At 67.1% G+C, this 11034-nt stretch overlaps 1 protein-coding gene across 2 annotated transcripts in view; it reads right to left on the bottom strand.

The window, feature by feature from the left end:
- Nucleotides 1-1098: 1098 nt before the first annotated feature.
- The window catches only part of RAPGEF3 (Rap guanine nucleotide exchange factor 3), a 10977-nt gene continuing 1041 nt past the window's right edge, over nucleotides 1099-11034 (bottom strand). The window contains exons 2-27 of one of the 2 annotated variants that reach the window (XM_079329277.1): nucleotides 8057-8110; nucleotides 7752-7858; nucleotides 7365-7483; nucleotides 7117-7291; nucleotides 6829-6913; nucleotides 6523-6583; nucleotides 6336-6412; nucleotides 6081-6227; nucleotides 5894-6003; nucleotides 5418-5509; nucleotides 4911-4989; nucleotides 4552-4702; nucleotides 4384-4466; nucleotides 4207-4246; nucleotides 4014-4095; nucleotides 3798-3944; nucleotides 3610-3707; nucleotides 3341-3466; nucleotides 2720-2901; nucleotides 2542-2632; nucleotides 2403-2453; nucleotides 2048-2135; nucleotides 1906-1970; nucleotides 1724-1778; nucleotides 1533-1604; nucleotides 1099-1312 (exon numbers count right to left, since the gene is read on the bottom strand). In XM_079329277.1, coding sequence (XP_079185403.1) covers nucleotides 1194-1312; nucleotides 1533-1604; nucleotides 1724-1778; nucleotides 1906-1970; nucleotides 2048-2135; nucleotides 2403-2453; nucleotides 2542-2632; nucleotides 2720-2901; nucleotides 3341-3466; nucleotides 3610-3707; nucleotides 3798-3944; nucleotides 4014-4095; nucleotides 4207-4246; nucleotides 4384-4466; nucleotides 4552-4702; nucleotides 4911-4989; nucleotides 5418-5509; nucleotides 5894-6003; nucleotides 6081-6227; nucleotides 6336-6412; nucleotides 6523-6583; nucleotides 6829-6913; nucleotides 7117-7291; nucleotides 7365-7483; nucleotides 7752-7858; nucleotides 8057-8110 — 2556 coding nt within the window. In that variant the 3' untranslated portion in view covers nucleotides 1099-1193. The remainder of the gene's footprint in view (nucleotides 1313-1532; nucleotides 1605-1723; nucleotides 1779-1905; nucleotides 1971-2047; nucleotides 2136-2402; nucleotides 2454-2541; nucleotides 2633-2719; nucleotides 2902-3340; nucleotides 3467-3609; nucleotides 3708-3797; nucleotides 3945-4013; nucleotides 4096-4206; nucleotides 4247-4383; nucleotides 4467-4551; nucleotides 4703-4910; nucleotides 4990-5417; nucleotides 5510-5893; nucleotides 6004-6080; nucleotides 6228-6335; nucleotides 6413-6522; nucleotides 6584-6828; nucleotides 6914-7116; nucleotides 7292-7364; nucleotides 7484-7751; nucleotides 7859-8056; nucleotides 8111-11034) is intronic. The other variant, XM_079329278.1, reaches the window with a different exon arrangement.

Raw genomic sequence — 11034 nt, 5'->3', positions numbered from 1 at the left:
ATCCCTCCTTTCCCGGGATCCGCTCCATTCCCGGGATCCGCTCCATTCCCGGGATCCCTCCATTCCCGGAACCCCTCCATTCCCGGGATCCCTCCATTCCCGGGATTCTCTCCATTCCCGGAACCCCTCCATTCCCGGGATCCACGCCATTCTCGGGATCCCTCCATTCCCGGGATCCGCGGCACTCCCGGGATCCTCTCCATTCCCGGGATCCGCTCCATTCCCGGGATCCGCTCCATTCCCGGGATCCCTCCATTCCCGGGATCCCCTCCATTCCCGGGATCCCTCCATTCCCGGGATCCGCTCCATTCCCGGGATCCCTCCATTCCCGGGATCCGCTCCATTCCCGGGATCCGCTCCATTCCCGGTCTCGCTCCCGCCGTGCCCCGGGCGGTGCCAGCTGGCACGGGTTTGGCACGGGAGCGGCGTTCGGTGCAACAAGGGCCGGGTTTGGCCTCTCCCTCAGCCCTGTCATTTCCTGAGCTGTCCCCTCCCGGTGCCAGCGCTGTGTCACCTCCGCTGGGTGACCTGGCCACCTCCAGGTGGCTCGGGGGGTGATCCCAAATAAGAACGGGGGTCGCAGCCGTGTGTACAAAAATATCTCTATTGCTCTGCCGCCGCCGCTCCCGCCCGCCCCGAGCTCAGCGCGGCCGGACCCGAGTCCGTGGCCGAGCTCCGGGAGCGGCTCCAGCACAGCCCGGAGCGGCTCCAGCACAGCCCGGGGCGGCTCCAGCACAGCCCGGAGAGGCTCCAGCACAGCCCGGGGCGGCTCCGGCACAGCCCGGGGCGGCTCCAGCACAGCCCGGGGCCGCCGGGGCAGCGCCGGGAGCGGCTCCAGCACAGCCCGGGGCGGCTCCAGCACAGCCCGGGGCGGCTCCAGCGCAGCCCGGGGCCGCCGGGGCAGCGCCGGGAGCGGCTCCGCTGCGCCCTCGCTCCGGGCTGCCGTCCCCACTCTGAGCCCCCTTCCTTGCTCTGGGCCCCGTTCCGTCAGAACTGCCTCAGGACCCCCATCCCTGCTCAGGCTCCCATCCTCGGTCTGGTTCCCTCCTCACTCTGAGCCCCCATCCTCGATCTGAGCTCTCATCCTCATTCCGAGCCCCCATCCTTGCTCTAGACCCCCATCCCTGCTCCGGGTCCCCATCCCCGTTCCGGGCCCCATCCTCCATCCGAGCCCCCATCCCCTCTCCAGCCCCTCAGGGCTCCAGGTCCCGGGACAGCCTCAGCAGCTCCTTCTGGCTGTCGATGGCCCTCAGGTGCTGCAGGTAGGCCCAGGTGCACACGGGGCTCCTCACGCTCAGGGACTGCTCCGAGCCTGGAGGAGGGATGAGATCTGGGTTGGGGTCCCCTCCATCCCTCCAGCACAGCCCTGTAGGATACCCCAGCCCCTGGATCCCCCTGCGCTGCCTCTGTCACCCCCAAATCCCCACAGCACCCAGGACTGGCTCAGACATTTCCCCATGGATCCCTCCCTCAGCTCAGGGACCCCGCAGAGATTTGGGGGTGGGATTGGGGTGGGATCGATGAATTCCTACACGTGGAGATCCTGACGGCCTTGGCGTCCTCGGGCCGGTGCGAGGAGCGGGTCCGGAGCGGGGACAGCGGGGCTGGGGGGGACAGAGAGAGGAGGGGGCTCATCGCTGTCCCCAAAGGCTCAGCCCCGTCCCCAAGGGCGCAGCCCCCTCCCCAGGGGCGCTCAGCCCCTCCGCAGCCCCCCGGCACTCACCGTGCGCGTGGCCCCGGCAGCGCTGCAGGACTCGCACGGTTTTGGCCATCATGTGCTGTGGGGGAGGCAAGGGGGTCACCCCCGAAATCTCTGTCCCTGGCACGGCTGTGACGCTCCCCGGCTGCTCCAGCGGCAGAGCTCTGCGGGCCAGGGGCACACGGGGGTCACCGCCCCCCACTCACCATCTTCTCGAAGTTGATGAGGTTCTCGGCCAGCGTGCGGTTCCCCTCGTGGATGAAGGTCATGTCTGGGGGGTTTGGGGATCAGAGGGGACCCCCGGGAGTGCCGGGCACACCCAGAGGGTCCCCAAAGCCGGGCACCCACCTTTGAGCAGGAGGGGCACGAAGGGGATGATGGGGGGGCTCAGCTTGGCCACGGCCAGGCGGTAAACACGGTGATTCCACGACGGGTCCTGGGGGGACACGGGGACACGGGGGGATGGGGAGGACACGAGGGGGACGCGGGGGGACAGCGGCACTCCCTTCCCCCACTGCTCCAGGGGCAAATCCCACCGGGAACGGAGACATGGGGCAGGAAAGGGACACAGGGTGGGAAAAGGGGAATGGGGTGGAAGGGAGACATGGGGAAGGAAAGGGAACACGGGACAGGAAAGGGGACAAGAGGCAGGAAAGGGACACAGGACAGGACAGGGGACACGGGGCAGGGCGGCTGCGCTCACCAGCATCCTCTCCAGGGCCGAGTGCAGCTTCCGGATCTTGTGGGGCAACCTCTGCACAGGGACAGGAACACGGGGCTGGGACCCGCCTGTCCCACCCCAGGGACCCCCGGCTGTCCCCCCGCTGTCCCCCGGCTGTCACCTCCCAGGTCTTGGCCAGCCGGGTCACGGCCGTATTGTTCACACCGAACATCACAGCGAAGAAGGAATTCAGGTTCTTCTGCTCCTTGAGGCTGCAGGCGGGGACGGGAACGGGTCAGGAACGGGGACAGGGACAGGAGGGGACAATGACAATGACAGTGACGGTGACGGGCACTCACTGCGCCGCCAGTTTGATGAACTTGCGCAGGAGCTGCGCTCGCCGCCCGAGCTCGGGGCACAGGCACAGCTCGGTGGCCACCCAGAACTGCAGCTCGTTGAAGCGCCGCATCACCCGCGCCAGGTTGGCCGTGGCCACCTCGTGGAACTTCTGCGGGCCCACGATGTAGTGAATCATTTCCACCTGCGGGGGGCGGCGGGTGAGGGGTGTCCGACCCTGAGGGGTGTCCGACCCTGAGGGGTGTCCCGATCCTTGAGGGGTGTCCGACCCTGAGGGGTGTCCGACCCTGAGGGGTGTCCGACCCTGAGGGGTGCCCGACCCCTGAGGGGTGTCCCGACCCCTGAGGGGTGTCCCGATCCCTGAGGGGTGTCCGACCCTGAGGGGTGCCCGATCCCTGAGGGGTGCCCGACCCTGAGGGGTGTCCGATCCCTGAGGGGTGTCCCGATCCCTGAGGGGTGTCCGATCCCTGAGGGGTGTCCCGACCCCTGAGGGGTGTCCCGATCCCTGAGGGGTGTCCGATCCCTGAGGGGTGTCCCGACCCTGAGGGGTGTCCCGATCCCTGAGGGGTGTCCCGATCCCTGAGGGGTGTCCCGACCCAGAGCACCCCCCGTGCGCTCCAGACCTGGTGGATGCTCTTGAAGAGGCTCCAGTCGTAGTCCGTCAGGTGGCTGGCCAGTTCCTTGGAGCTGATCAGGTCCAGCGTGTCCGAGGAGCCCGCGTGGGGGCCCAGCTGCTCCGGGTGGGGGGTCTGGGCACGGCAGAAGACCCCTGACCCCTCCTGCCCTCAGCAAACCCCGCTGAGTCCAGGCTTGGACCCCCCAAACCGAGGCACCGCATCCCCAACCCTTTCGGGGGGTGTCTGCCCGCCCCGGACCCCCACCCCGCACTCACCAGGCTGCCCAGCTCGTCCACGCTGACCACGAAGAGCCTCTCGTTGAGGCCCAGAGCCGTGAACACCCCCACGGCGTCCTGCGGCAGCACCGCCCTGTCTGCGGGGAGGGAAGGAGGGCGGGATGGGCAGGAGGGGACAGACCCCGGCTGGCCGAGGGGACAAAGCCACCCCGGAGGAGCCCCCTCACCTCCGGCCGAGTTCACCTTGACCAGCACGTGCTCCCGGTCCCGGCCCAGCCGCGGCGCCAGGGCCCGCAGCACGTCCCGAACCGAGGCGTTCACGGGCAGCACCGGCACCAGGCACGAGTGGTCAGCCCTGAAGATCTCGTAGGGCACTGGGAGGGGACAAAAGTGACCTCGCTGTCCCCAGGCCGAGGTGGACAGTCCCCACGGCTGGGCAGTACCTTTGTCCTGCGCTCTCAGGGTGCTGGTGCTGTCCAGGATCGGCTCCTCGGGGCTCCCCAGCCAAATTCCCGAACTGCGGGCCTGGGGAAGGGGGGGCACAGGGGGGGCCTCAGCCAGCGCCCCCCCCGGGGGGTGTCCCCAAAGGGCAGAGGGGACCCAGACCCTGCCCTGTCACCCCTCGGGGGTCCCTACCTTGGGCTGGGGGGATACGCTGCCGTCACCGTTCTCCAGCCTGAGGGAGGGGAAGGGGGAGGATGGAGCCGCCATTCCCGCCGGGAACCGAACCGGGAGCGGCCACCCCCGGGGCTCGGGTCACCGAGGGACACCGGGACACAATGGGGGACACCGGGGGACACCGGGGGGACTCACGCTCGGGGTCGCCGCCGCTCCTGGCCCTGCTCCTGGCCCAGCCCGCCCAGTTGGGGGTCCCGGCTCGCCAGGTCCGCCAGGTTCTGGGGGGACAGCGGGTGCGGGGCTGAGCTCGGGGCTGTCCCCGCCGTGTCCCCGCCGTGTCCCCGCGCTGTCCCCTCCCCGTACCTGCAGCAGGGCCGTGGTGCTGCGGTCGCCCTGCAGCAGCCGCCCGTAGAGCAGCACCCACTGGCTGACGAGCCGCAGGATTTTCCGCCGCTTGCGCAGGGAATAGGCGGCCTTGTCCTGCTCCGAGCCCTCCAGCGGCTCCGCGCGGAAACTGGGACCAGTCAAGGACACCAGTGACACTCGCAGAGGGGCAGGGACACCCCGGGGGTGTCACCCCGGGGGATGGCGATGCGCCAAGAGCCCGGAAAGGGGATTTGGGCTCCCTTCCCGAGTGGGCTGAGCGTGTCCCCAGCGGGTGGCACATCCCAGTGTCCCCCAGTGTCCCCCAGTCCCTCCCAGTTCCCGCAGCAGAAGGATACTGGTGCAGTAGGGCCCGGCAGAGCTGCGAGGTCGGCATGAACACGGTGTAGGTGAGCAGGAAATCGCCCAGCAGCGTGTCTGCGGCGAGCAGCGAGTGTCACTGCTGTCCCCAAATTGTCACTGCTGTCCCCAGCACCTTGGGGACACGGGGACTGCAGCCTGGGCTGTCCCCAGCATGGGACAGGGACAGATTTTGTCCCTAAACCGCTCGGGAGGGGCTGGGTCCGTGTCGGGGGTGGGAAGGGGTGGCAGGAGCTGTCCCCCAGGCAGAGCCGGTGACACCGGCTGGCATTTGTGACCCTCTGGGGACATCTCCTGGCTCCCGGCTCGCTCGGGTTTCTCCTCTCCGAGTGCACAGCGACACCGAGAGGCCCCGCCCGCCCCCGAGCTGCCGCATTTTGGGGGATTTTGAGCAATTCCAGAGTGGGACGAGCAGGATTTGGGGTTGGACACCATCCCCGTGTGGCTTTGGGACTGTCCCCGGCACAGGGGACACTCGCACGCACCCACGGGGTCGTAGAGGGTGGCATCGAGCCTCATGAACTCCAGCAGGTGCTCCAGGATCTTCTCGGGGGTCCCGGCCATCACCAGGTACCTGCTGGGGACACGCGGGGCGGCGGTGACGAGGGCAGGGGTTGGTGACACCGCTCCTGTCCCTTTGTTCCGCCCCAAAAGCGCCCCGAGGGAAAGGGCAGGGGAACAACGGGGGCTGGGAGGGGGACGGGGACAGGGACAGGGATGTCACCTGCCATAAGGGGACAGGGACAGAGGTGTCACCTGCCATAAGGGGGACAGAGGCGCCACCTGCTGCTCAGGGGACAGGGACAGGAGTGTCACCTGCCACAAGGGGCACAGGGACAGGGATATCACCTGCCATAAGGGGACAGGGACAGGGATGTCACCTGCCATAAGGGGGACAGAGGCGCCACCTGCTGCTCAGGGGACCGGGATGTCACCTGCCCTGAGGGGACAGGCGTGTCACCTGCTGCTCCGCGCCGAGGCCGCCTGGCCGCCGCCGCCCTGCAGGTCCTTCTGCAGCACCAGCACCACCTTGCCGTGCTCCTTCAGCCGCACCGTGTTCGCCTCCACGTCCTGCGGGGGGATCCCGGGTCAGCCGGGCCGCAACTCCCAAAAATTCTCCCCAAAGCCGCCCGAAAGGCAGCCCCCACCTTGAGGATGCGGTTGAAGTCGTGCTTGTCCACGCGCAGGAAGTGACAATTGTCCTCCCGCAGCAGGATGGTGGCCGCCCGCGGGGCGTCATTCACCAGGGCCAGCTGCCCAAAATCGTCCCCTTCGTGCAGGGTGGCCACCAAGCCCTGGGGACACGCGGGGGAGGGGTGAAGGGTGGTGGCACTGGGGTGACATTCAGTGTCCCCAGAGTGTCCCCAGAGTGTCCCCTCTCCCTCCCACGCGGACACACCCACCTTGCCGTGGGTGACCACGTTGACCGAGCCCTTCCAGATGATGTACCAGGAGGTGCCTTTGTCACCTTGGCTGAACACTGCGACAGCACCCGGGAAAAAGGGGGAAAAAATCCACAATTTTGGGAACAGTTCCGGTGTCCCCGGGGGTGGAAAATCCACAATTTTGGGAAGGTGCCCCCCAACTCACGGACGGTGCCCGCGCGCTGGTGCCCCTCGAACATGAGCACGGCCGCCAGCTCCCGTTTCACCTGCGCCAGGGGACAGTCCTGTCACCGGCCGGGAGGGGACACGGGGACAGGAAATGCGGGGAGGGGCCGGGGGAGGCACAGAGAGCGTCGGGTGAGGATGGTTGGATGGGAAGGGAAAGAGGGCAGGAGGATTTGGGGAGAGGGGAGGTGCCTGGGCAGGATGTGATGGGATCAGGAGTATTTGGGGACCAGGGGACATCCCAACACCCCGACCCCGCAGGATCTGGGGACACTGCCGCGCTCACCGAGTTGGAGAGATGAGCCACGGCTTTGATGTGAAGCAGCTCCTCAAAAATCAGCTCCAGCTCATCCTGCGTGCGCTGGGCAGGCCTGGGAGGGGCGGGGGGGTCACCCCTGGTCAGCTGCTCCCTGTGCCCCCCTCCCCATCCCCCTTCCCACCTCGGGTGACATTTTTGGGTCACCCCGCCCTCAGCAGAGCCTTGGCTGCCCCAGATCCCCCGAGCAGGGTCCAGAAAGATCCCAGGAGGTCCAGAAAGATCCCAGAAGGTGCAAAGGACCCGCCGGGCACTCACGGCTTGCGCAGGGCCATGGAGAGCAGCGCGTCGGGGCCCAGCTGCGCCAGGAACCCCAGAGCCTCCAGCAGCTCCTCGGGGTCCCTCGGCCCCGCGCCCGGCTCGGCGCTCAGCTCCAGCTCGGCAAAGCGATAAAACTGATTCTCCTTGTCCTGGAAATGCCACTCCTGCCTCACTGCGGGGGGACAGCGGGGTCAGCTCGGCGCTGGACCCCCCCAGAGACCCCCGGAGCCCCCCCGAGCTCTCACCGTGGGTCAGCACCCCGCTGTCCAGCAGCACCTGCCCGATGCCCACGGCCTGGCCGCGCGTCGGGACCGCGCCCGAGCTCAGCAGCCAATCCACCAGAGCCTTCCCCGAGCAGCACTGCCTGCGGAGGGGGCAGAGGGTGACAACCCCCGAGAGCACCCCCAGAACCGGGGGGGGACAGGGACAGCACCCCCAGAGCTGGGGGAACAGGGACAGGGAGTGAGAGCCCCCAAAGAGCACCCCAGAACCGGGAGGGGACAGGGACAGAACCCCCAGAACCGGGAGGGGGAGAGCGAGTGAGAAGCCGCGGAGGTCACCCCCAGAACCCTCCAGAGCCCCCCTGACAGCCCCCCCAGAGTCATCTGAGGCCCCCTTGCCCCCCCCCGCACCGGTGGTGCCGCAGGTGATGTTTGTGGTCGCGGATGAGGCCGGGCCGGGAGCTGCTCAGGTGGGCGAGCAGGAGCTTCCCCGCTCGCCAAATCTTCTCGGAGGATGCCTGGGGGCGGGGGGGGAGGGGAGAGAAGAGGGGGCTGGGCTGTCACTTGTCCTCACAGTGACCCCGGTTCGCCATCGACCACCCCAGGAATGGCCGAGCCCAGGGAGTGACCACCCCAGAGGGGATGGGGATGTGGGGGTGCTCCAACCCCCCTCAACCCCCGCAGACTCCCCAAATTCACGTCCCTGGACCCCCCACCTGGGTGATGCTGTGTCCATAGTCCAGGCTGGATTCCGAGTCCAGGAGTGGCGTCTGGAAAAACAAATGGGGTGGGGGGTGGGTTGGGGGCTTTGCTGTGCCCCCCGAACCCCACTGAGCCATGGGAGGGGGTCCTGGAACCCCCACAGCGGCCCCAGGTCTTCACCAGGTGAGGGAGCAGCTCCCCAGCACCCAGATCCTGAATCCAGAATCCAAATTCTGAATCCAGAACCCAAATTCCGACCCCAGCACTCAGAACCCGAACCCAGCACCCAAATCCTGAACCCAGCACCCAATTCTCGACCCCAGCACCGATTTCCTGAATCCCGACCCCATTTCCCGCGCACAGATCCTGACCCAGCCCCTCTCTGGATCCCATTTCCCCCCAGCTCTCCCCGTCGGGGATGCTGCGGGTAAAACCAAAGGCTCGGGGGGAGGGCCAAGCCCCCGTCCCGCAGCCCCGCCCGGACCGGGGGGCAAAGGTGGCGGAGCCGCGGGGCCCGAGGCAGCCGGGCTCGCTCCTGGCCACGGCCCTGGATAAACAAGCCCGGCCCGCACCCGTCAGACCAGTTCCGGGCCCCAGGAGCGCTCACCCGGCACGGGGCACGGCCGGGGGGCTTTGGGGGGTCCCTCCGGGTGTGCCCGGCCCCGCAGCTCCCCGGGAGGGCGCCCAAAAAGCGGCGGCTCTGGGGATTCCCGGGATCTGTGGGATCCCCCCCGGTATTTTCGGGATTTCCCCGGGATTTTCGGGATTACTCCGTGATCTGTGGGATTCCCTCCAGAATCTGCAGGATCCCCCCTGGGATTTGTGGGATCCCCCCCGGGGGTTTCGGGATCCCCCCGGCGGTTTCGGGATCCCCCGCGGGATTTTCGGGATTTCTCCGGGATCTGCGGGATCCAGGCAGGGAAGGTTGGAGCGATCCCAGCTCAGGGGACGGTCCGAACACAAAGCCCAATTATAGGAGCCGAGGGCAGGAGTTAATTAGTGCAGGACCCTCGAGGCTGAGCCTCCAGCTCGGCTCAGGAGGAACTCGAGGAGCGGGCGGGGAACGAGCTGCTCTGGGAACGCCGCAGGGCCCCGGTCCTCTGTGTCACCTCGGTGTCCCCGAGACTGTCACGCCGCTCGTGGCCCGGCCACACTGTCCCCGAGGCTGGGACACGGTGACTCAGGCGCTCTGCAAACGCAGCCGAGCGGGAACCGCTCCGAGCAAATGTTTGCGAACGGGAGCCGGGAGGCGGCGGGGGCGCGGGGCGGCTGCGGGGACACGAGGGTGTCACCCAGAGCTGGCTGCCACCCCTGGGTGCAGCAGGTTTGTGTCACCCGTGCGTGTAGGAGATCGGTGTCACCCAGGGGCGCGGGAGGTTTTTGTCACCTCTGTGGGTGCAGCAGGTTTGTGTCACCCCAGAGCTCCCTGTCACCCCTGGGTGCAGGGACCGGTGTCACACGTGGGTACAGGAGGTTTTTGTCACCTCTGTGGGTGCAGGTGAGTGCTGTCCTTGTCCCCCAAAGGGGCTCTGCTTTCCCCAGGAGAGGGGGCAGCTCCCTGACTTTCAGATCCAGAACCCAAATCACGAACCCAGCACTCAGATCCCGAACTCAGAACCCAAACCCTGAATCCAGAACTCAAATCCTGATTCCAGAACCTAAATCCTGAAAGCAGAACCCAAATCCTGAATCCAGAAACCAAATTCTGAACCCAGCACTCAAATCCTGAACCCAGCACCAAATCCCAACACTCTCCGCCCCCATCCCGCGGGTCCCGGGGTCCCCGAGCCCCATCCCGGGGAATGTCGAGCCCCGGCCGGCGGAGGCTGCGGATGGGCGCGGACTCTCCCCGGAGCCGTAAATCCCGAAATAGCCGCGCTTGTTTTGCTCGGGATCCCAAACAAAAGCGGCCGCGAGCGCGGAACGGCCGCTGGCCGCCTTGGCCGAGCGCCCGGCGCTGCCGGAATCCCGGAGAACAGCAGGATCCCGGCGCGTCCCGCGCGCAGGAAGATGGAAAAGGCAACTCCTTAGGAAGCTGCTCGGAGCCACGACGGGGAGGGGGGTTTTGGGGGCGTCCTGCAGGGTCCGAGACCGGGCTGGATGCTCCAGGGAGGAGATTTGGGGACAACGGGGGGGTTTGGGTGATTCCAGAGCAGTCCTGGCAGTGAGGAACCCGCCGGGAAGGAGGAATCTGATCCTTGAGCGGGAATTTTGTGTCTCTTTTGGTGTCCTTGGAGCGTGGCCCGGGGCAAGGCCTGGCTCTGTGCCCCAAGGACAGAGCTCGCTGCTGATTTGGGTTCTGGATTCAGGAACTGGGGCCTCAGGGATCCCCGGGATAGAGCTTGGGGAACCCCGGAATAGGGCTCAAGGACCCCCAGGATGGGGTTCAGGGACCCCAAGATGGAATCCGGGGACCCCCCAGGATGGGGCTTGGGACCCGCTCCAGCTCCCGTGCCCTCGCCAGGGACACTGCGGGGTGGCGTGGTGGCACTTGTCACCGGCACGGTGGCGCTTGTCCCCTGGGAAAGAAGGAGCAGCCTGGGGACAGCACATCCTTTGGAGCCGGGAGGGATTTGCTGGCGCTGGGATGGGATCCCAAGAGGGACAAGCCGGAGCCAGGACACCGGGAGGAGTTTCCAGGATGGGGACAAGGGACAAAAGCGCTGCTGCAAGGCACAGCCAGGCCCGTCCCTGCCGCTCACCCGGCCCAGGAACGGCTGTGCCGCGACAAAATCCCTTTTTCCTGCTCGGATCCGTTCACCTCAATCCCTGGGTGTCCCCCACAGAGCGAGGATTTATCCCAGTTTATCCTGCTTTATCCCCGTTTATCCCGGTTTATTCCAGTTTATCCCAGGAATGCTCCAGGCCTGCGGTGCTGCTCAAAAAGCCTCCCCAAAGTCCGGTCCCAACAATTCCAGAGTGATAAAAATAAACGGAAAGAAAAGGAAAAAAAGCGAGGAGAATTCTGATCAGGGAGGGAAGGAACCCCTGT

The sequence above is a fragment of the Erithacus rubecula genome (genome assembly GCF_903797595.1).
Source record: "Erithacus rubecula genome assembly, chromosome: 31".
Classification (NCBI taxonomy): Eukaryota; Metazoa; Chordata; class Aves; order Passeriformes; family Muscicapidae; genus Erithacus; species Erithacus rubecula.
This window is presented reverse-complemented; position numbering and strand designations above follow the sequence as displayed.